We start from the raw sequence: 20,228 nt of genomic DNA on the forward strand, positions 1-20,228 counted from the left end.
CAACACCTGAATTGGAGGGGTGTCCCAAAACTTTTGGCAATGTAGGGTATGATTATCTTGTTGACAATACTGCCCCCTCATGGTCACTTAGCAAACTGCAGTCGACCACAAGAAGAAGAAGAAGAAGAAGAAGGAGACGAACTCAAATTTATTGTGCTTATTTTTATATATTGCACAATAACGCTTCATATGAATTATTTAAAATATATACAAATTCAACAATATTTATTTCTCTTTTTCTCCATAGTCTCGTGCTCCAAGTCTGCGCTTGCATCACCCTTTACTCCCTTTAGCCCCGCCCCCTCATAACACCAGGAAGTGTCTCGTGATTTATTTTTATTTTTTTTTGCTTTAGACCTGCTAGCGTTAGCAGCAGTTCGCGTGCAGTTTATTCTTATCATGGACACAACCTAAGAAACAAAATAAACCAATTATTTTTTTTTTTTAGAAAAAGCAACAAACCACGCACAGCAATTAATCGAGACTTAAGAACAAGCTAAAGATGTGGCGAATACAGAGCTTGGTGGGGAGAGGTGAGTTTTTTGTTTCGTTGACTGTTGGTCTCGCGCTGGGTTTTTTTTTAATTTATTTTTATTTTCATTAGTGTTTACGCTCCTTCTTCATTTTAGCGCTATTTAGTTCTAATGCTAAAATAATTCACAGAGCATTAAAAGTTTATTTTTTAGTGTTAGGGGGGTTAAAAATAACATTTGGCCACACAGCCATAGCGTGGCCCGTTTCCTTTAGAGTTTTTGTGGTGCGTTCACTGACTCGGGAGGTTAAAGACCGTTTTCAATTCTGAAGAACTGATGAACACAAAAGATGAAATGACTCTTAATAGAAATAGTTCTATTAAATATGATGAGCTTGATATTATGTGCCATTATTTTTTATCATTATAATGGTGATAACGTTTAGCATAGTTAAAAAAAAAAATGCTATATTTATATTGCTGTCGAATCAAGAATAGATGCCATGGAACAATTCGACTATTGGTAAGAAGACTATTTTTTTTAAAAGGTAGAAAAGTAGAACCCTGTGCTATGTACAAAAACAAATATCCAAACTAGAACCTTTTAGCGAAGATGAGAACCTTAAAAAAAATAGACGGGAACGCTTGAGAACCCCCTTTTCGAATAGTAGAGTGAACGCTGCATGAACGTTCAGCTCTATAGTGTTTGGAGACTCGTACCTGTAATGTACCTGTGACATATCACATAATGAACAAATTTTAATTGTTTACTATGTAAAAGGAATTCCTAGTTGACTTCAGTTGTACCGTAGGATGTATTTGTGTGTGTTAATTGTGATGTAAAGACACTCATGTTGTTTTTCCCCTTCGGTTTGTCGCCAGTTTTAAGCCGTTGCCATGGGAACACGGCGTCTTTGCGCCTCTCCAACAGCCATCACGTCGAGGATGAAGTCATCAGCTCCTCGTCGGTGCTCAGCACCAACCGGTAACCTTTTCTCGTTACTCCATCCAGTCAGTCTGCCTGTTATTCTCGAGTCACATCCTGACGTTACATATTTTAAACCATCATTTCAAACATGGAGGCAGTTTTCAGTCAGCCTCTAATCCTGTCACGCAGCGGTATATCCTGAAATTTTCTTCTGAAATGTTTGGTTGCCTGATTTCAGGTCACAGAGAGGAGATGATCGAGAGAAGAAGAAAAACAAAAGGACGGCAGAGTACTGCTCTGCTGGACTGCCAAGATACACTGCGCTGGATGCGGTGGGATGGGTACAGAACACACACGCACTCTTTCATGATTGAAGTTCAGCGATTACTAGTAATGATGCATTATAGAGGGTAAAAAATATGTTTTGTGCGTGTGTTTAGGGTGCTGCGGCGATTCTGTTCATGCAGGTCTGCAGGAGGATACACTCTCAGTTCTCCTCTGTCGGCGAACAGAACCCAGGAACGTCCCGCCTCACAGATCCGAGCATCATCCCCAGATGCACACACAAGCTCCTGCACGACATGCGTGAGTCTCCTGTCAATCATTCATCCTGTCTCCTGAAGCAAAATATGTCAAATCTACTAGTCTGGTTAGACTAGTCCGGTTCTACCATATGCAAGCTCAGTCTCTCGTCTCCATGGTAACACTTTAATTATAAATCTACATCCAGTATTCTTAAGTAATAAAGATTTATGATAGCCAGCTGCTTGGGCAAAATTTAGCGAGCACCTTGGCCTTGCTTTAATAATGACGTGATTTACTTAGTAATAAATCTTATAGCACTATTTTTGTGTAATTACAGAACACATCTGAAATGCCTATTTAATTTTGTTTACATGGAGAAAGCCAGCCATTGGGTAGATTTTAGCTTCGTCCTGCACCAGAATTATATTACATCCTCAACAGTCCTATCCTGCTAATTGTTAGAGAAAAGCTTCTAAACTAGATGTAAGTTAATCGACGTCCAGGTCTAAAAATCTATTTGCATTATTCTTCTCCAAAAATGTCATAACTCACATAGCAGAGTTCATTTATTAAATCACAGCATTCACCGTTTTTACACCACTCTCTTTAATTCCTTTCTCTTCTCCTCACCTCACAGTGTCGGGACACACTGTGCTGCCCCGTGGAGTGTGTGTGATGGGTGTGAATAAGGCGTTAACAAGTCCAGAGCAAAGCAGCAGCAGCAGCAGCAGCAGCAGCAGTGATTATAATTACAGCTCTGGTGCTGAACCTGCACATCCCATCACTGACCAGCAGGGGGAGACAATTCACCTTAATATCACAGGTCACTCTACAGTCATGTCTTTTCAGTTTATCTTAAAATAACCATGCATTCTTATGTAGCTTATATATACATAACATGCTGCTGTTAGATATTTACCATTTTTATCCCTCTGAATTTCTGTGCTTTATTTAGAATCACTCACAGACTGTAACCTTACCCAGACAGTAGCCTCCGAATGTGAAATACCACAAGAACACAAGGTGGGCTTCTGGCTATTTTAAGAGACGTGCCTCTTAAAATATTTGTGATCTGCTGTCACCTCTGACCTTTATGCTTGCTTATTTATTTATTTATTTATTTATTTATTTATTTATTTATTTAACAGACGTCCTGCTCTCTGGACGAGGCCGAGCGGAATCTAAGAGACGTCGCAGGCAACAGCGTGCCCGTCATCCTCAACATCATCGGTGAAAACATTGAGAAATTCTATTCGGTTTATTAAACGCTTGAATTTTTTTACTTTGCGTTAGTGCATTTGACAAGATTAGATGGATTATTGAGTTTATAAATGTATTGCTTTAATCATTTTGATGAAGTAAGTTAAAAGTATCTAATACTTTAATCATTGCTATAGTAATGAAGGAGGACGTGTCCCATACTTTAGAGCTAATAATGTATGCTTGTTGCTATGGTAACGTTTGTGAGGAGACTTTATTAAACATTTATTCAAGGAGTCTTAAGCGTTACCGAATAATGTATTGTCTAAATGGATAAAAAGCATCTGTTATTATAATTTAAGAATGTGAACACTTTTATTGGAAAAGAAGTAGCTTTGGTGTGATAATAGTTCCTCCAGTTACTTCTGCCGCTTTGGGTTTCCTGTCATTGATTATTTTCCTATAACTGCAGGGCTGCAAATGTTTTATTATTTACCAGCAGTACTAGACATGCTTATTACTTGATAATGATGTATCTGGTATGTATGTGTGTGTGTGTGTGTTTGTGTGTGTGTGTGTCAGGTCTGGAAAGTGCTAAAGCAGGCAATCATAAAGCAGCTTTCGGGTGTTTTTGGGCTTCGGCGCAGCAGAGTTACAGCAAAGCTCAGTTTAACGTCGGAGTGTGTTATGAGATGGGCCGAGGAGTCGGGAAAGACCTCAGCAAGGTATGTGCAAATCACACACAGAGATATTTCAGTGTAGTATGTACACCCATCAGGCATAACATTATGAGCAGTGAGAGGTGAAGTGAATAACACTGATTGTCTCCTCATCATGGCGCCTGTTAGTGGGTGGGATATATTTGGCAGCAAGTGAACATTTTGTTCTCAAAGTTGATGAGTTAGAAGCAGGAAAAATGGGTAAGCGTAAGGATCTGAGCGAGGAGTTTGACCAAGGGCCAAATTGTGATGGCTAGAAGACCGGATCAGAGCATCTCCAAAACCGCAGCACTTGTGGGGTGTTCCTGGTCTGCAGTGGTCAGTATCTATCAAAAGTATAATGTAAGTTACAGGACTTAAAGGATCTGCTGCTAACATCTTGGTGCCAGATACCAAAGCACACCTTCAGGGATCTAGTGGAGTCCATGCCTAAACGAGTCAGGGTTTGGTTTGGCAGCAAAAGGAGGACTAACACAATATTGGTCATAATGTTATGCCTGATTGGTGTTTGTATTCTGAAATAAGGCAGAGTGCAGTTTCTGTTGTTCTGCTTGTAAAAGTCAGTAGTCAGCATTTGTTAAGCAACATGTGGCCTCTGAGGCAAAGCTTGTTGCATTTAGAAGGTAGCGTGAAAGGCGACTGCTTTCCAAAGTCCCTTATTTAGCGTGACCAGTGACCATTTATTCTGTTCCCAGTAAAGGAGTACAAAACTGTAGCTGATGTGTGTGTGTGTGTGTAGGCTCTGCAATATTACAGGTGTGCAGCCTTGGCAGGTCACACACAGGCTCAGTACCGCTGTGCAAAACTTCTCTTGACCAGCAGGGGGCAGCAGAGTGTCACGGACACCCACACTGCTACTGCTACAGCCATCTCTCTTCTGCAGAGCGCTGCTGCTGCCGGACTCACTGAGGTACAGAGAGAGACAACAGAAATACCTCTTACCAGCAATGTCATCTTCTGTCTTGACTAATATTGTGACTAACTCTCTTTCTTTGATCTCTTTATTCTCTCTCGCTCTCTCTCTCACACACACACACACTCAGGCTCAGCTGTATCTAGGAGTGTTATTCTCTCGGGATCCAGACGCTGACGGAAGGGAATCTGTTCACTATTTCCGAATGGCAGCGGAGAATGGAGTGAGTGAGACACATCACACACACACACACACACACACTACACTGCTTTGTGGTTGTTGACATTACATAACGGACGCATATTTATAACGACAAATTGTGTGCGTAAACAAAATTAGTCTAGTACTATTAAATATTATAAGTTTATTGCATAGTGTGTGTAGCGTGTAGTAAGAGAGTACACACACACACAGCTCAGATGGTCTAAGCAAGTTATGTGTGTGTTCATAGACTAATTTTGTTTAAAGCATTCATTTTACAATTGATCAAAGGAAACGTGTTCTGAGCTCTGTGTGTGTGTGTGTGTGTGTGTGTGTGTGTGTGTGTGTATAGGACAGTACCGGTCTGCTGTTTCTCGGACAGTGCTATGAGAGAGGGTTTGGAGTCCCTTTGTGCTACACGACTGCAGTGTGGTATTACGAGAAAGCAGCAGCTAAAGGAAACCAGCAAGCCAAGAGCAAACTCGACCTGCATAAACGAGAAGGTAAACACACACACACACACACACACACACACACAGTCACCTTGCCGTATCTATTTTCCCTCCCGAGTTCATGGAGTTCAGCCGAGTCATGTTTGTGTAGCATAAATGCCCCTATTTTGGATCTGCTTCGTTTTCTGCTTGCTTTTTAATTTGAACCATTAGATAGTTTGTGTGTGTGTGTGATGTTAGGATGTAACATTTACTCACAATCGCCAAAAGTTTTGGGACACTCCTCCAATTCAGGTGTTGTTTTTCAGGGGTTGGACTCGGCCCATTTGTTCCAGTGAAAGGAACTCTTAATGCTTCAGCACACCAAGACATTTTGGACAGTTTCATGCTCCCAACTTTGTGGGAACAGTTTGGGGATGACCCCTTCCTGTTCCAACATGACTGTACACCAGTGCACAAAGCAAGGTCCATAAAGACATGGATGAGTGAGTTTGGTGTAGAGGAACTTGACTGACCTGCACAGAGTCCTGACCTCAACCTGATAGGACAGGGACAGAATAGGGATGAATTAGAGTGGAGACTGCGAGCCAGACCTACATTCATGTACATGTAAAGGCAGAGGTCCCAAAACTTTATGCAACATTGTGTATTCATTCAAACACCACCCCTTTTAGAATTACATTGACAAATCTCTCTCTCTCTCTCTCTCTCTCTCTAGCCCTGCGCTCTATCCGTTCCGCTCCTTGTCTCTCGGACCTGGATCGTCTTCCCTTGAGCTCCGTGTTTCCTCCAGCGCCAGAAGCAAAGCAACAGGTGGAATCGCCGACTCAGCCTCTTCCTCATTCACAGAGCACGGGCAGCCTCATAGCGCCACCCCCTTTTACATCTCACACACTCAATGCTGGCTGTAGAAGTGGGGGCTGGATTATAGGGGTGGGATAACACCCACCCAAACACACAAATTGTCAATCAAGCATTGATATTGAGCGCACAAGAACAAACTGATAAAGCGGTGGTAATGGTGTTGACCATTCTCAGCCAATCAGAGTTAAGCTTAAATGGTTTCAAGCGTTTCTATTGGGTGAGGGAAAAACAAGCTATGCTATTTTATCAGTTTCATTTTCATTTTTAACGAGCGTGTTATGGACCTGTGAGGCGCATCGCTGTATTTAGCTTATATGAGTCTGAGGTTGTTCGAATGGGTGCGTGTAGCACACTCTTGTTCCAGCACTGATTTTAACGCCCCCCTTGTCCACTACCCTTTGCGTAAACATGTCCTTAAGACAAAACATCACTGTCAAGCTAGTATGGAAAGCCAATTTTATATCCCATCCTCGTGTAGGCTCTGGTGTGACGGAGGTGTTACACACACTGACTCCAGAGGTGAGGTGAGAAGAGGAGAGGATGGAGGGAGGGAGGAGCCAGTGATATGTTAAAAAAAAAAAGGTGTTTGCCATTGCCTGACAGACTCTGTGATCGTCTACGCCTTATTCCAGTGGGTTCGTCCCTGAAGCTACTAGCACACAAATCTAAAGTAGTGTCCCAAATCACATGCACTTACACTACGATCTGTGTATTCTTGCGTCAACCTTTTTTCTTTATTAAAAGGAAGCCGTTTCCCAGTCGATGGCAAATGAGACGTAACGTCGACATAATGCTTTAGCAGAACACCTGAAAATTTTTTAATATGTAAATAAATCAGTCATGGGTTAATTTAAAAGGCATTTGTAAGTCCACCCGAGTGTTGTCAGCGCTTGGTAGCCCCGCCCCTTTGTGAGTGCTGAATGCATGAAGTGTGTAACATTTTCTGCTTTAATTAAGCGCATCATCCAGGTTCTTCTTGGAGTTTTTAATGTGAACACACACCACTCATACTGTTCATACTACACAAGAGTATTTGTGCGATTTGGGACTTTTGTGCATGAAGATTAAACAATAGCTATATTCTCATTCTTTGGGACATTAGGCCACGCCTCCTATTTACGCACTTCAACAATATAATAATTGCACTTAGCTTTAATTTTCATTGTGGTGAAATGTTAAGGATAAGCCAAAATATATGTGCTTTATACAATGTGCCTTGTATTAAAATAAAAACAACACATAAGTGCACCTTGATTGCATTAATAATGATATAATGAGAGTTTGGCTTTGTTTCCATAACTCTGAATGTTATTTTCGTGGTATTGTTTACTGTGATCATGTTCCTGTTAAGCTCTGTAGCCTGTTGGACGCACAATTTTTCCAGTTTCCTAGCAAATAAAGACACTTTTTCTACCAGTGGACTCAGTGTGTTTGTTTATTTGTGGAGATTTGCATATGCAGTGTGATCGTAAAAGCTGGTTATAATGTGATGTTTAAAATCAAATCAAATTGATTAATTGTGTGAATACATTCCGTTAGGTGTATATGTATATATATATATATATATATATGTGTGTGTGTGTGTGTGTGTGTGTGTGTTTTAGGAGCCACTAGGAAGAAGTAAGGAAGGGCTAAGTAGGAATAATGAAAAAACACGTTCTGCCTAATAATATAAATAAATTATTTTTTTATTATTTTTTTTAAATAATTATTAGAAATTAATTTTTTTCAAAAATCCATATAGATCTGTTTTTCTTATAATTATTATTATTTTTAAAAAGTATATTGGAAATGGTCCTGGTCCCTTGCATAATTTGATTTAAGCTCATTTAGACGACATCAAATCAGACGTATAACACGTTCATGCAGTGATTTAACTCGATGATGTCATCCGCTCAGCTGTGCGCGCACCCTGCGCTCGGCGCGCTGATTGGTCTCTTCGGGAGCGAGCATCAGGGTGCGCGTCTTCGCTATGGAACACCAAAAGGGTCATTGAAACTGCAAATTTATACCATTGAGTTTTCTGCTTATGGGGCCATGATGTGTTGCATTTGAGCACAGGAACGAGCTATTTATAGAATGGAATTAGGCATGAAGTTAATGATGGAGAATAAAACAAACAAACAAACAAACAAGATAAATACTTAGAAGGAGGTTGTCAAATAGTAATGTAATCTATTTAACAACACTGTACATATATAGTAGCGAGTTAGCTAATTCACTGCAATTTAGCCATCACTTGCAATTTTACTTCCAATGTTCACTACACAACTAAATCTACTCCCACGCGTAGGCCTCATTAAACAGGCTTGATGTATGACGTAGTGAGGTTTGTTCTCCGGGGTTTGTGGCTCCGATGGCCTTCCACAGGAAGCTGAGCGGCGGTGTTGAGGGAGGAGGAGAGAAACTCTGATGACGGATAGCGGAGGAAACTGGCTTGAAAAGCATACACACTGCAGTTCGCGCTGTCACGAGATTATTTTTTGGGGGACTGAGAGCTTCATCGGGTCACTGTGTTGGACGGAGGTGAGTGCTTTTCTTCCTGCTGAAACATGTTGCTGATGTGCACGAGAGATGATGATGATGATGATGATGCTGCTGCCAGGCTGTGGCAGGAGCACGGGGCAGCGCCCGGTGCTTTATATACGACAACTTTCTGCAATTGATGATGCTGTGTGATGCTTCCTGGTGTGGAAAAACAACAAAACAAAAACAAATACGTTTAAATAATAATGAGTTGGAAATATGGCACGTGCGTGATTTTGGTGTGTGTGTGTGTGTGTGTGTGTATACGTGTGTGATTTTCACCCCTCCTTATTGCTGTGTCATGCTATAGTGTGAAGTGCAACAGACGGGCCTGCAGTTTAATGGAAAATGCCAGTCAGGTTGCAGCTGATGCGTGTGTGTGTGTGTGTGTGTGTGTGTGTTGTGTAGACATGCACAATATAATCATAAGATAATTGTTACAATTAGGAATATTGCAATCTGCAAGATGGAAGATCAGGATCCCGGCCTGGGTCACACCTAATAATAATAATAATAATAATAATAATAATAATAATAATGCCACTTGTGCTGTACTACAATTGTGCTGAAAAAAAAAATAGAACATTAAAAAAAAGTATACAAGCATAAACAGATTATTAATTTGATAATTATTGATTATTTATTTATTTTTAATTTTCTATCAAATTAATTTATCATTAAAAAAAGAAAATAAAAAAATAATTTAAATTTCCGATTTGATTCTCAATAATTTCATGATGTTTCACTATCAACATGCTTTACAATTCAAATGCTTTTTTTTTTTTTTTTTGGTTTGCACTAAAAACACTTGTTATGAAAAAATTATCTAGTATTTTTACTGCTGTTTTAAATTCTCGCTTCTGAATGGCCAGCAGCTCTGACTATCATTTAGGCTGTAAGGGTTACGTTAACGTGATCGTTCTAATACGTTACATTACTCGAAGCTATATGGTGGTTGTTATAAACAAAAATTAAAAGAAGCGTGGGTGGTTGTTGATACTGTGCTTTTTTTTTTTTGGAAGGAGTCTCCAGTGCCAGCATAAATCAGCAGTAAAGTTTTCAAAGTGTTCAGGAAATAAAACAATACACCGATCAGGCATAACATTATGAGCAGTGACAGGTGAAGTGAATAACACTGATCATCTCCTCATCATGGCACCTGTTAGTGGGTGGGATATATTAGAGGCAGCAAGTGAACATTTTGACCTCAAAGTTGATGTTAGAAGCAGGAAAAATGGGCAAGTGTAAGGATTTGAGCGAGTTTGATGAAGGGCCAGATTGTGATGGCTAGACAACTGGATCAGAGCATCTCCAAAACTGCAGCTCTTGTGGGGTGTTCCCGGTCTGCAGTGGTCAGTATCTATCAAAAGTGGTCCAAGGAAGGAACAGTGTTGAACTGGCGACAAGGTCATGGACGGCCAAGGCTCACTAATGCACGTGGGGAGCGAAGACTGGCCAGTGTGGTCCGATCCAACAGACGAGCTACTGTTGCTCAAATTGCTGAAGAAGTTAATGCTGGTTCTGATAAAAAGGTGTCAGAATACACAGTGCAGGACGGATCAGGGCTGTTTTGGCAGCAAAAGGTGGACCAACACAATGGTCATAAAGTTATGTCTGATGTCATAAGTGCTTACATGACCTAGCTTGTTTTGTAGATGTTCAACAACACGCTAAGTTGAAAACAATCATGACGTCATGGCTGTAAATTAAATGCCCTTAAATAAACCACATTATGAAGAGCTGTTATGGGAAATTAATCAACTGTAGGGTGTTAACTTAGCATTAGGTCACATGACACAGCCCTTTAATTGATTGTTTTTCTATAACCAGACTCCATTGAGTGTTTTGTTCCTTGAAAATGTGTCTTTAACTAAGCAAAGAGATATTAGCTGCATTGTTTACTGTGATTTATTGATCATTGCTTTGGTTTGTTGTGTATGAAGTGTGCATTGGATTTGAAAGATTTGCATTAACGTAGCGAAAAAAACTGGGTTTAATATATTGTCCTGGAACATGTCTGTTAGTAACAGGGATAATATGAGACAGCTTTTATTGTTGCAGCAAGCCCTTCTAGCGCTCGCTAAATGGCGTCCTGTATTCCGTATTAGCTTAATGGCTTTAGATGGCTAGCGGAAGTTAAAAATTCAGACTCTGTCCCTTCCCAGAGTGGCTCAAGATTTACATCCAGCAACAGAGATTACACCGAGATTAATTTGGATTTCAGCCCGAGCGTCCCTTTAAAGGCTGAAGTATTTTTCTCCCTGTTGTAATTTAAACTGGGTTTTTATTTTCCATCCTGGACTGAACCTAGCTTACAGTACAGGCTATTGATGTACTTACAGGAAGTGGACATTGGTGCTTATAAATAGATTAGATCTGTCTAGAGGTTTCATCTTTCACATGCCTTCTAATGCACAAAGTGAAAAAAAAATAAAACAAAGGGTGAATGTGAAAAATGCATACATATGGATACACATCCCTGTTATAATGGCAGGTTTTTGTGGGAAAAAACAAACAAACTAAAAATAAAACTTCTTCTAGCCTCAGTGTGAAATTACAACAAATACAAATTAAGTAGGGGAAAAAAAGAAGGAAAAATACCCTTGGGGCATAAATGTGCACAGCTCTAAACAATTGGCTGAAGCACTGTTTGATTTCATTCCATCATCCAGTCGTCTTTTTAAGGTAAAAGTCTATCAGCATGGTGCGTCCATTCCCCTTCTTTCTGAGAAAAAGACCCATTCCAGATCCATCACAGAACAATGTAAGAGCTTTTCTTGTGGGCAGCTCACTTCAGGTCACTCCACAGATTTTTAGTTGGTCTGCAAAAACATCAATCATCTTTCGGTTTGAGGCGCTCCATGGTCGGCTGTACACCCATCAGGCATAACATTATGACCACCTGCCTAATATTGTGTTGGTCCCCCTCCTGCTGCCAAAACAGCCCTGACCCATCGAGGAATGGACTCAGCTAGATCCCTGAAGGTGTGCTGTGGTATCTGGTACCAAGATGTTAGCAGCAGATCCTGTAAATTGCAAGGTGGGGCCTCCATGGATTGGACTTGTTTGTGCAGCACTTTGAGCAACAGTAGCTCGTCTGTTGGATCGGACCACACGAGCCAGCCTTCGCTCCCAACCTATCAGTGAGCCTTGGCCATCTATGACCCTGTCGCCAGTTGACCACTGTTTCTTCCTTGGGCCACTTTTAATAGATTCTTTAATAGAGAGCTGCAGTTTTGGAGATGCTCTGATCCAGTGGTCTAGCCATCACAATTTGGCCCCTCGCTCTCAAAACTCGCTCAAATCCTTACTCTTGCCCATTTTTCCTGCTTCTAACACATCAACTTTGAGGACAAAATGTTCACTTGCTGCCTCTAGTATATCCCACCCACTAACAGGTGCCATGATGAGGAGATCATCAGTCTTATTCACGGCACCTGTCAGTGGTCATAATGTTATGCCTGATCAGTGTATTAATATAAACCTGTGATTTCCTTTACTGCCATAACTGCTGTGCTATCTGTGTTTATAGAAAAAGATCTGTCCCATTATGACACACGATCTCTCCGTGAACTGCTGATGATATTCTACTAGTAAACATGCTCCAAAATACCAAGATTATATCAGAAATGTTTTGCTGAGGTACATTCAGTTTTTGGCTAGCAGCGAACTCCAATTAGCTGATAAAATACAGCTAGTACCTAGTTTTGTTAAACTGCTATAATTTGATGATAACTAGTGCAACATTGGGCTGAGGAAGTGAAAAGAACGGCTAGTGGTGAAGCTAATTGCCTCAAGTCAAGTGGCAATGCTAATAATGCTACTTTGATTAGAATGATCGAAACAAATTAGCAACATGTCCAAGACAGCAGGTTTGCTTTTGTGTGGTGTGTGTGTGTGTGTGTGTGTGTGTGTGTGTGTGTGTGTGTGGTTGTGTGTGTGGTTGTGTGTGTGGTTGTGTGTGTGGTTGTGTGTGGTTGTGTGTGTGTGTGTGTGTGTTCTGTTTATAGGGGCTAGGACAATGCTGCTGCAATAGTGCTGTCTCATCACCTTGAAAAAAAGCTTGTCTCAATTCACATCTGCCTCTAACACACTTTCCACCAGCATGGACCGCAGCAATCTTATGTATATACTGTGTGTGTGTGTGTGTGTGTGGATATATGTATACTATATGTGCTTGTTAAGATGTACTTGAGGTGGTTTGCTGACCTGACAGTCTTTTAAGAGGTAAACAGTAATTGAGCCTTTTTATCCCACGCGCAGACAGACAGACGGACAGACAGACAGACACACACACACAGACACACACACACACACTTTACAGTTGCTGTGTTGTTGATTTTGGAACTACATAGATTAATCCGGGTTCAACGATCAACAATGGCCAGTGCACAAAATTAACCTGCAGCTAAACTCAATATGCCACACCCTTAAAATCTGCCACAAACTTATGGAGATGTATACATTTAAGACATAACTTTGTTACGCAACTAAATTAATACAACAAACTGGCATAGCTACATGATAAATAAATAAAAAACATGAGCTACCTAGCTTATTTTACATACTGTACTTTGCATTTTAAATGTAAGAAATTAAAATTTGCAGGTAAAATGCATGATATTTGCCCCCGCACATTTCAGACTTTTGGATCTATCCACCTGGCCCCGCCCCTTAGACCTACAGAAAACCAAAGACAGGACACTTATATATATAGCCAGATAAACCCGATCTCTTCTTTGTACTCAAATCTAGCCAACCAGACAAGGATGTCGCTGCACAAGCCTGCCCTCAGACGCAGCGCCTCTACACTAGAATCAACCAATCGTGGCAGCCCTTTAGTGACCCCTCCTACATCCCTCAATCTCCGCTCTTCTCTCAATCAACAACTGGGCCGTGAATTCACAAGAGGAGGAGTTTCTGTGGAGACACAGGGTTCTGCTGTCCCCCCAAAGAACCGTCAGAAATATGCCCTGGCCAACTTGCAGAATGCTATGGGGCTGGATGGAAGTGCTGCCCCTGGAAGGGTTAAACCCGTTCCCACAAAATCGGCCTCTTCCTCTTCCCTGTGTTCTTTTTCTCTGTCGTTCTCTCCATCCAACCCCAAACTAGCCAAAAATGGCACCAATCTCCAGCTGAAGGAGACGCAATTCGACCTGAGTAGAAAGGACACGAACCGCAATGACATCACAGCGGAGTGCGGGCGCGATTGGCCAGATACCTTTGCCAAAGATGACGAGAAGAACTTGCCCTTTAGACGGAGGACAAAAAGTTTTCTGGAATATCATCGTGAAGAAGAAGAAGAAGAAGAATCTCCTGCGAAAGAAATCCAGACACCAGACGAAGAGAAACCGTGCATGCCCAAGCTGGAGCTCCAAAACTGGGCCAAAGAAAATCGAGTGGAGGCTCATCTAACTCTCCCTCAGAATCACCTCCTGCTCCTGGCCAATGAAGAGGAGGAAGAGCACCAGAGCCCCGCCCATACTCACCTGAGCCCCGCCCACACTCCGGTGAAGTGTGTGAAGGAGGACAGAGGCAAAGACGGTGGGCTGAAGGTTATGTCAAAGCCACAGTTTGCAGGTGAAAGAAAAGAGACTCCGCCCACTTCCCTGCCTTTAGCTCGGTCCCTGGTCCCACCGAATTCCCTGCCCATGGCTCCACTCCTTGTGACGCAACAAAAAGGCAAACAGCTGGAGGAGGAAGAAGAGGAGGAGGATGACGATTCAAGTTGGACAACTCTGTCTCAGGAGAGTCCATCTTTAGAGACACCACAGGAAACAGGTGAGGCTAACATCCAGTCCATTTATCTGTCCATCTAGGTTTATCTATATATCTGCCTCTTTTCAACCTTTTTCTGATGTTCCATTAATCCAGATGTCCTTTTTATTTGTTTGTCCTCTACATCTGTCTATTTGTTTCCATCATTTACTCGTTTAGCAATTTGTCCAACTTATGTCCATCTGCCCAAGCGTCTATCCATCCCTTTGTCCATCCTTGCATTCAAATGTCTTTCTCTCAACCTTCCTTGCATCAGCCTGCTCATTCCAGATTATATCAATCCATCCATCCATCCATCCATCTGTCCATCCATCCATCCAACCCATCTATTCATCCATCCATTCCTCCCTTCACCCACTTATCCATCCATCCATCTATCCAAACCAATTCACCAACCCATCCATCCATCCATCCATCCATCCATTCACCCATTAATCAATCCATCCATCCATCCATCCATCTACCCACCCACTTATCCATCCATCCATCCATCCATCCATCTACCCACCCACTTCCATCCCACCTTATGTCCAACCGTTTATCTATATGTTTGTCCACCCCTCATTCTATCAATCTTCATATATCCATTTGTCAGCCTTTTATATGTCCATCAGTTTGCCACAATGTTCATTTCAGATAAGGATTCCTTGAACAGTTTGTTTCTGATTCATTTCACACATCCTACGTCCATTTCTCATCACCTCTCTCCTTAACACACGAGCACTCGTAATATCAGTGCTTATTCCCCTGCAAGTGTGTGTGATTCGATCTCTTGTGCTAAATCTAGTCTTTATCTTTAAAGCCAAATGGTGTTACCATGACAACATGTGTGTGTGAGGGTATATATATATATATATATATAGATATGCTATATGTGTGTGTTTATTCTGCATGTGCGTTGGGCTGCAGGTCCATGCAGTGACTCAGCGCTGCCCCCTGTTTGGCAGAAGGAGGATGATGTGGTGTCTGATGTTTATCTCTGGCACAGCAACATGCAACAGGACCAAACCGTAACTGATAGCAAACCGAAGCAGGAGGGTGGGGACAGCTCGCTGTGTGTTCCCTCATCTAAGACTCAGTGTGAGGTACACACACATACACACACACACACACACACACACACAATATTATAGCTGAGAGTGAGAAGGGTGTGGTCAGTCTCTAACTGTATTTATATCAGTAAATTATGTCCCTTAATATGTAATGGTGTGTGTGTGTGTGTATGTGTGTGTGTATGTGTGTGTGTAGAGGCCTAGTAGTATCGTGTCAGACAGTTCTGTGGAGCCTGTGCCTTCATCCGCTGCCTCTTCACCCTCCTCATCCTCACTCTGCTACGAAGCAACCACAGGCAGCTTCCTCAATAACAACTACCTGGTAACACACACACACACACACACACACACTTTATGAGACTGATCAACAGCTTTGCTTAAACTGAGTGAAGCTTTTTCTTTTTCTTTCTTTCTTTCTTTCTTTCTTTCTTTCTTTCTTTCTTTCTTTCTTTCTTTCTTTCTTTCTTTCTTTCTTTCTTTCTTTCTTTCTTTCTTTCTTTCTTTCTCTCTTTCTCTCTTTGGTTCTGTTCGTATCTTCCGTGTGTTTGTGACTGGGGAAATGGACTCACTCAGGATGATAAACCCATCAAGCCGCACTTCAGAGTGTTCATAGATTTTCAGAACCCATGGGTCAGTCATGTCCGGCAGGATACAAGTCTTTATAAGTGCGGCAGTCATTAAAGCCCTACGCTATTGACTGGAGCTGTTATTCTGAATCATGTCCTAGACAGAAGGATGAATGAACGGATGGATAACGTAATGGGAAATGATATTGGTTGGTGTGGGGGATGGGGAGAATGAAAGCACTTGGTAATGTAATATTAATGCAGCTGCTGTGTGATGCTGTCTAAAACACTGCGGAATGAATGAAAGTGGGTGAATTTTCTAGAAAAATGTGACTGTATTTGATCAGGAGAAATTGAAATAATTAATCTATTAATTATCTCTCTTTTGGGGGTGGGGGGGTTGGTAAAGATATTTCAGTTCAGGAAAGCTTGTAGTTTTTTTGTTTGTTTGTTTGTTTTTAGAACTATTTCTAGAAGAAAATGTCAATATGTCACATATATCCTAACCATTCTATCCATGTCAATCTGTCCATATGTCTAAGCATCTATCTATCTATCTATCTATCTATCTATCTATCTATCTATCTATCTATCTATCTATCTATCTATCTATCTATCTATCTATCTATCTATCCACTGTCTCACTTGTCCATTTTGTCAACCACTCATTTATCCATCCATCTGCCCAGTCATCCCGCCATCCAACCCATCCATCCATCCCTTCATCCAAACCATCCATCCATCCATCCATCCATCCAACCCAATAGTCTATCCACACACTCATCCATCCATCCACCCATCTATCCTATCAATCCATCCACCCACTCATCCATTTATGTATCCATCCAATATGTATATGTCCATCTTGTCTTTCCTCTATTGATTTGCAAGTCCATATGTTTATCCATGCAGCTGGGGAATAGAGTTTGTGGTGGCCATGTTTGTAGGAAACAGTGTGTTCAGGGGAATGTGAGTTAAAAAAGAAAGAGTTGATCTACTGGTCACTGCCTGAGTAGCCACCAAATATAAGCGATTAAAGTTCACCCCACTTCTTACAGGACCTGAAGGAAACTGCCGCCCCTTCCGACTCCAGACAGAGCGAAAGTGCGAGAGGAGAGGAGCGACAGGAGCAAGACTGTGCTGGGGCTCGCTGCATGCCATACAGCTACGTCAACCTGAGATACACCAGGTGTGTACATCAGACTTTCTGTTAAGTTCTAAAGAGATAGGAAACAAAAAAGGAGGAGAAAACAGGATAGGAAATGGAAGGGGATTGAAATGAGGAATGAGAATGAAATTGAGGCAGAGACAGGGAAAAGCAAAGAAGAGAGAGGAAGTGGAGAGGAAGTAAGGTGGAAGAGAAAAGGATAAGAAGAATAAATGCAAAAAATGGAAAGAGAATAGATGAGTAAAAGACAGGAGGAAGGGATAAAGTAAAGAAAAGCCTGAGATGGAAAGAAGATGATGGATGTAAGTGAGTGAGGGTGAGGAAAGAGAAAAGGAAAACGGAAGGAAAAGGAGGAGAGGAGTAAGGAAGTAAAAAGTTTTTGTCATTCTCTGCCACACCATGAATATTTCTTTCTTTCTTCCCTCTATTCCATGGTTTGTTCCCGTCCCTCTTCTTCTTTCTCTTTCTTTCTTTTTCCTCTTCCATCTATTTTGCTGAATACGCTTTGACCATGTCTCTCTCTCTCTCTCTCCTCAGATCTAAAGTTCCTCCTCCTCCTGCTGATACAGTGATCCCTATCAACGACTTCGAGACACACGTGAGTTTGTGTTCACGGTATAAAACTGGTTCATTATAATTCTATGGATAATTGTTTCTCACAGCGCCATCATGTGGTTGCAAAGGTGAACTGTAATGTTGACGTTACGCTGCCAAGGTTTGCTGCCACCTGCTGGTATTAAAAACAAACAGGAAAATGTACTGGGGAAAAACGGAAGAAATCAAGATAAGGAAGGGATTAGGACAGATGCAGTGTCAAAAAGTTGGAGAAGGGAAAAGGAAAAGAGGAAAGAGAAGCAGTGCAGAGGAAGCAGAAGGAAGAGAAGAAAAAAGGAAGGTTGGATAGAAAAGGAAATGAGAGGAGGAATTGGACTTAAAAAGAGATAGAAAAAAGAAAAGAAAAGGGAAGACGGAAGAAAATGAGGGGGAAAGGAAAAAGGAGGGGAAAAGAAAATGTAGAAAAGAGGAGGAAAAGGAAGAGGAAAGAAGGGGAAATAGAAAAAAGGAAAAAATGAAGTGATGATTTATGGGATGTACAAAATGAGGAATGAGGTGTGTGTGTGTGTGTGCGTGTGTGTGTGTGTGTGTGTGTGTCTTGCAGGTGTATCGTGTGCGCTCTCTCGGCTGGATGGAAGTGTGCGAGGCCGACATGGCGTCCGGCAGCATGGTAATCAGCGACTGCATCCGACTCCTCCAGCAATCCAGCACACACTCGTACACACACACACTGCGCCGGAGAGAAAGGGAGAGCGCGGGGGAAATGGAGGAGGTAAAAGATGATAAACGTCTTCGGATAAGACTTTAAAGATATAGCAACATCTCATGCTCGATTTTTTCTTAGGGAAAAGCGATGCTGTTAGTGCTGCAGGACGCCACTCTGACCCTGATCGATCCTGTAGACCACACCCTCCTACACTCTCAGCCAATCGGAAGCATCAGTGTGTGGGGAGTAGGGCGGGGCCACAGCAGGTCAGTTGCGATTTAGTTAATTGTTGCTAGATGGTGTATGTGGAAGAGGGCAGATAGCACTTGTCTGAGTGTGTTAGGCTGCGATGCTCTTTCTATTATAAAGAAATGTCGTTAATCGTAATGAATTTGCTGTATTATTATTATTATCTGGGTGCATATTCTATTATATTGATATAATTAATGGAATATTTAGAAGAACTGAGGGCATGAAGCCTTTATTATCGCCACACATACATTACAGTCTTTTCTTCACATATCCCAGCTGAGGAAATTGGGGTCAGAGCACAGGGGTAGCTATGATACAGCCCCCCTGGAGCAGAGAGGGGTTAAGGGCCTTGCTCAGTTGTCCAACAGAGGAGCTCGGTGGTGCTGGGGCTTGAACTCTGATCCTCTGATCAACAAACCCAGATCCTTAACCACTTGAGCCATTGTGTATTTAAAGCAGAATACTATTTTAAATATGTGTGTAGATTATAATATTTCCAACATGCTTAATAATTCTGGTGCTTGCTTGGTTGATGCTGTATTTTATGCTATACGAGGTGTGTGTGTGTGTGTGTGTGTGCGTTATATATTCCTCAACATTCCCCTAACTGATATTCCAAACGATTCCTAAACCTCTAAAGAGAAATTAGGAGAAAGTTTGGAGTAAAGTAGCAGAGATCGAGATCGTTGGTGCTTCTATGTGATCGTTACAGTTAGCTTGTTTTGCTAAGTTTACCTGGAAACCGGAGCTAAGACGAAGCATGGCGTGTGACTAACTGTTAATAAAATTCACATTAATCAGTGTATTATTTAGTTTTGTTTCACTGTCTACTATTTTGTCTACCGTTTCTCATTCACTAATGAGAAATGAGATTGTTTGTTTGTTTTTGAACCCGATAGCCCGTGCTAAGGGATAAAAAATACCAGAAGTAAGCCATTTGTTGTTGAAGTGCAGTGTGCGAGCTGGCCACAAGATGGCGGTGCAGACAGCGTTCTGAATGAACAGCGCTTGCTGTGTGTTAATGAGTTTCTGCATAGAGGATTTTTAAAAGTCTTCCTAGTGGACAGCTGGAGAGGGAGGGAGACAGACAGACAGACAGACAGACAGACACACACACACACACACACACACACACAGTGAATTAAGATTCAGGGGGATGAAGGCTCCATGGGATTTCAACTCACAGCTCTATTTCTGGAGCACTCAGCCGTGTGTGTGTGTGTGTGTGTGTGTGTGTGGGGAGCTTCTCAGGAACATGGAGCTCCAAGCAGTTTCCTCTCGGTTTCTCTTACACACACACACACACACACTTTTTTCTTTTCTTCCATCTGTCTCTCTCACCTATAAACCT

At 41.7% G+C, this 20,228-nt stretch overlaps 2 protein-coding genes across 3 annotated transcripts in view; both read left to right on the forward strand.

Annotated features, from left to right (window-relative positions):
* The first annotated feature begins 320 nt into the window (after positions 1-320).
* dele1 (DAP3 binding cell death enhancer 1) lies at positions 321-7,695 on the forward strand. The gene is made up of 12 exons (XM_058412168.1): positions 321-533; positions 1,355-1,457; positions 1,639-1,741; positions 1,841-1,985; positions 2,563-2,748; positions 2,881-2,948; positions 3,074-3,155; positions 3,708-3,850; positions 4,584-4,754; positions 4,888-4,980; positions 5,311-5,461; positions 6,129-7,695. Exons 1-12 carry the CDS (start codon positions 503-505, stop codon positions 6,350-6,352), a joined length of 1,500 nt encoding a protein of 499 aa, XP_058268151.1. The 5' UTR covers positions 321-502; the 3' UTR covers positions 6,353-7,695.
* Positions 7,696-8,640: 945 nt separating this feature from the next.
* Positions 8,641-20,228, forward strand: part of LOC131366980 (amyloid beta precursor protein binding family B member 2) — a 27,589-nt gene continuing 16,001 nt past the window's right edge. For both annotated transcript variants that reach the window (XM_058412103.1, XM_058412113.1), the window contains exons 1-8: positions 8,641-8,800; positions 13,556-14,581; positions 15,488-15,663; positions 15,827-15,952; positions 17,255-17,385; positions 17,902-17,962; positions 18,524-18,691; positions 18,764-18,891. In XM_058412103.1, coding sequence (XP_058268086.1) covers positions 13,570-14,581; positions 15,488-15,663; positions 15,827-15,952; positions 17,255-17,385; positions 17,902-17,962; positions 18,524-18,691; positions 18,764-18,891 — 1,802 coding nt within the window. In that variant the 5' untranslated portion in view covers positions 8,641-8,800; positions 13,556-13,569. The remainder of the gene's footprint in view (positions 8,801-13,555; positions 14,582-15,487; positions 15,664-15,826; positions 15,953-17,254; positions 17,386-17,901; positions 17,963-18,523; positions 18,692-18,763; positions 18,892-20,228) is intronic.

This window comes from Hemibagrus wyckioides, linkage group LG02, assembly GCF_019097595.1.
Source record: "Hemibagrus wyckioides isolate EC202008001 linkage group LG02, SWU_Hwy_1.0, whole genome shotgun sequence".
NCBI lineage: Eukaryota > Metazoa > Chordata > Actinopteri > Siluriformes > Bagridae > Hemibagrus > Hemibagrus wyckioides.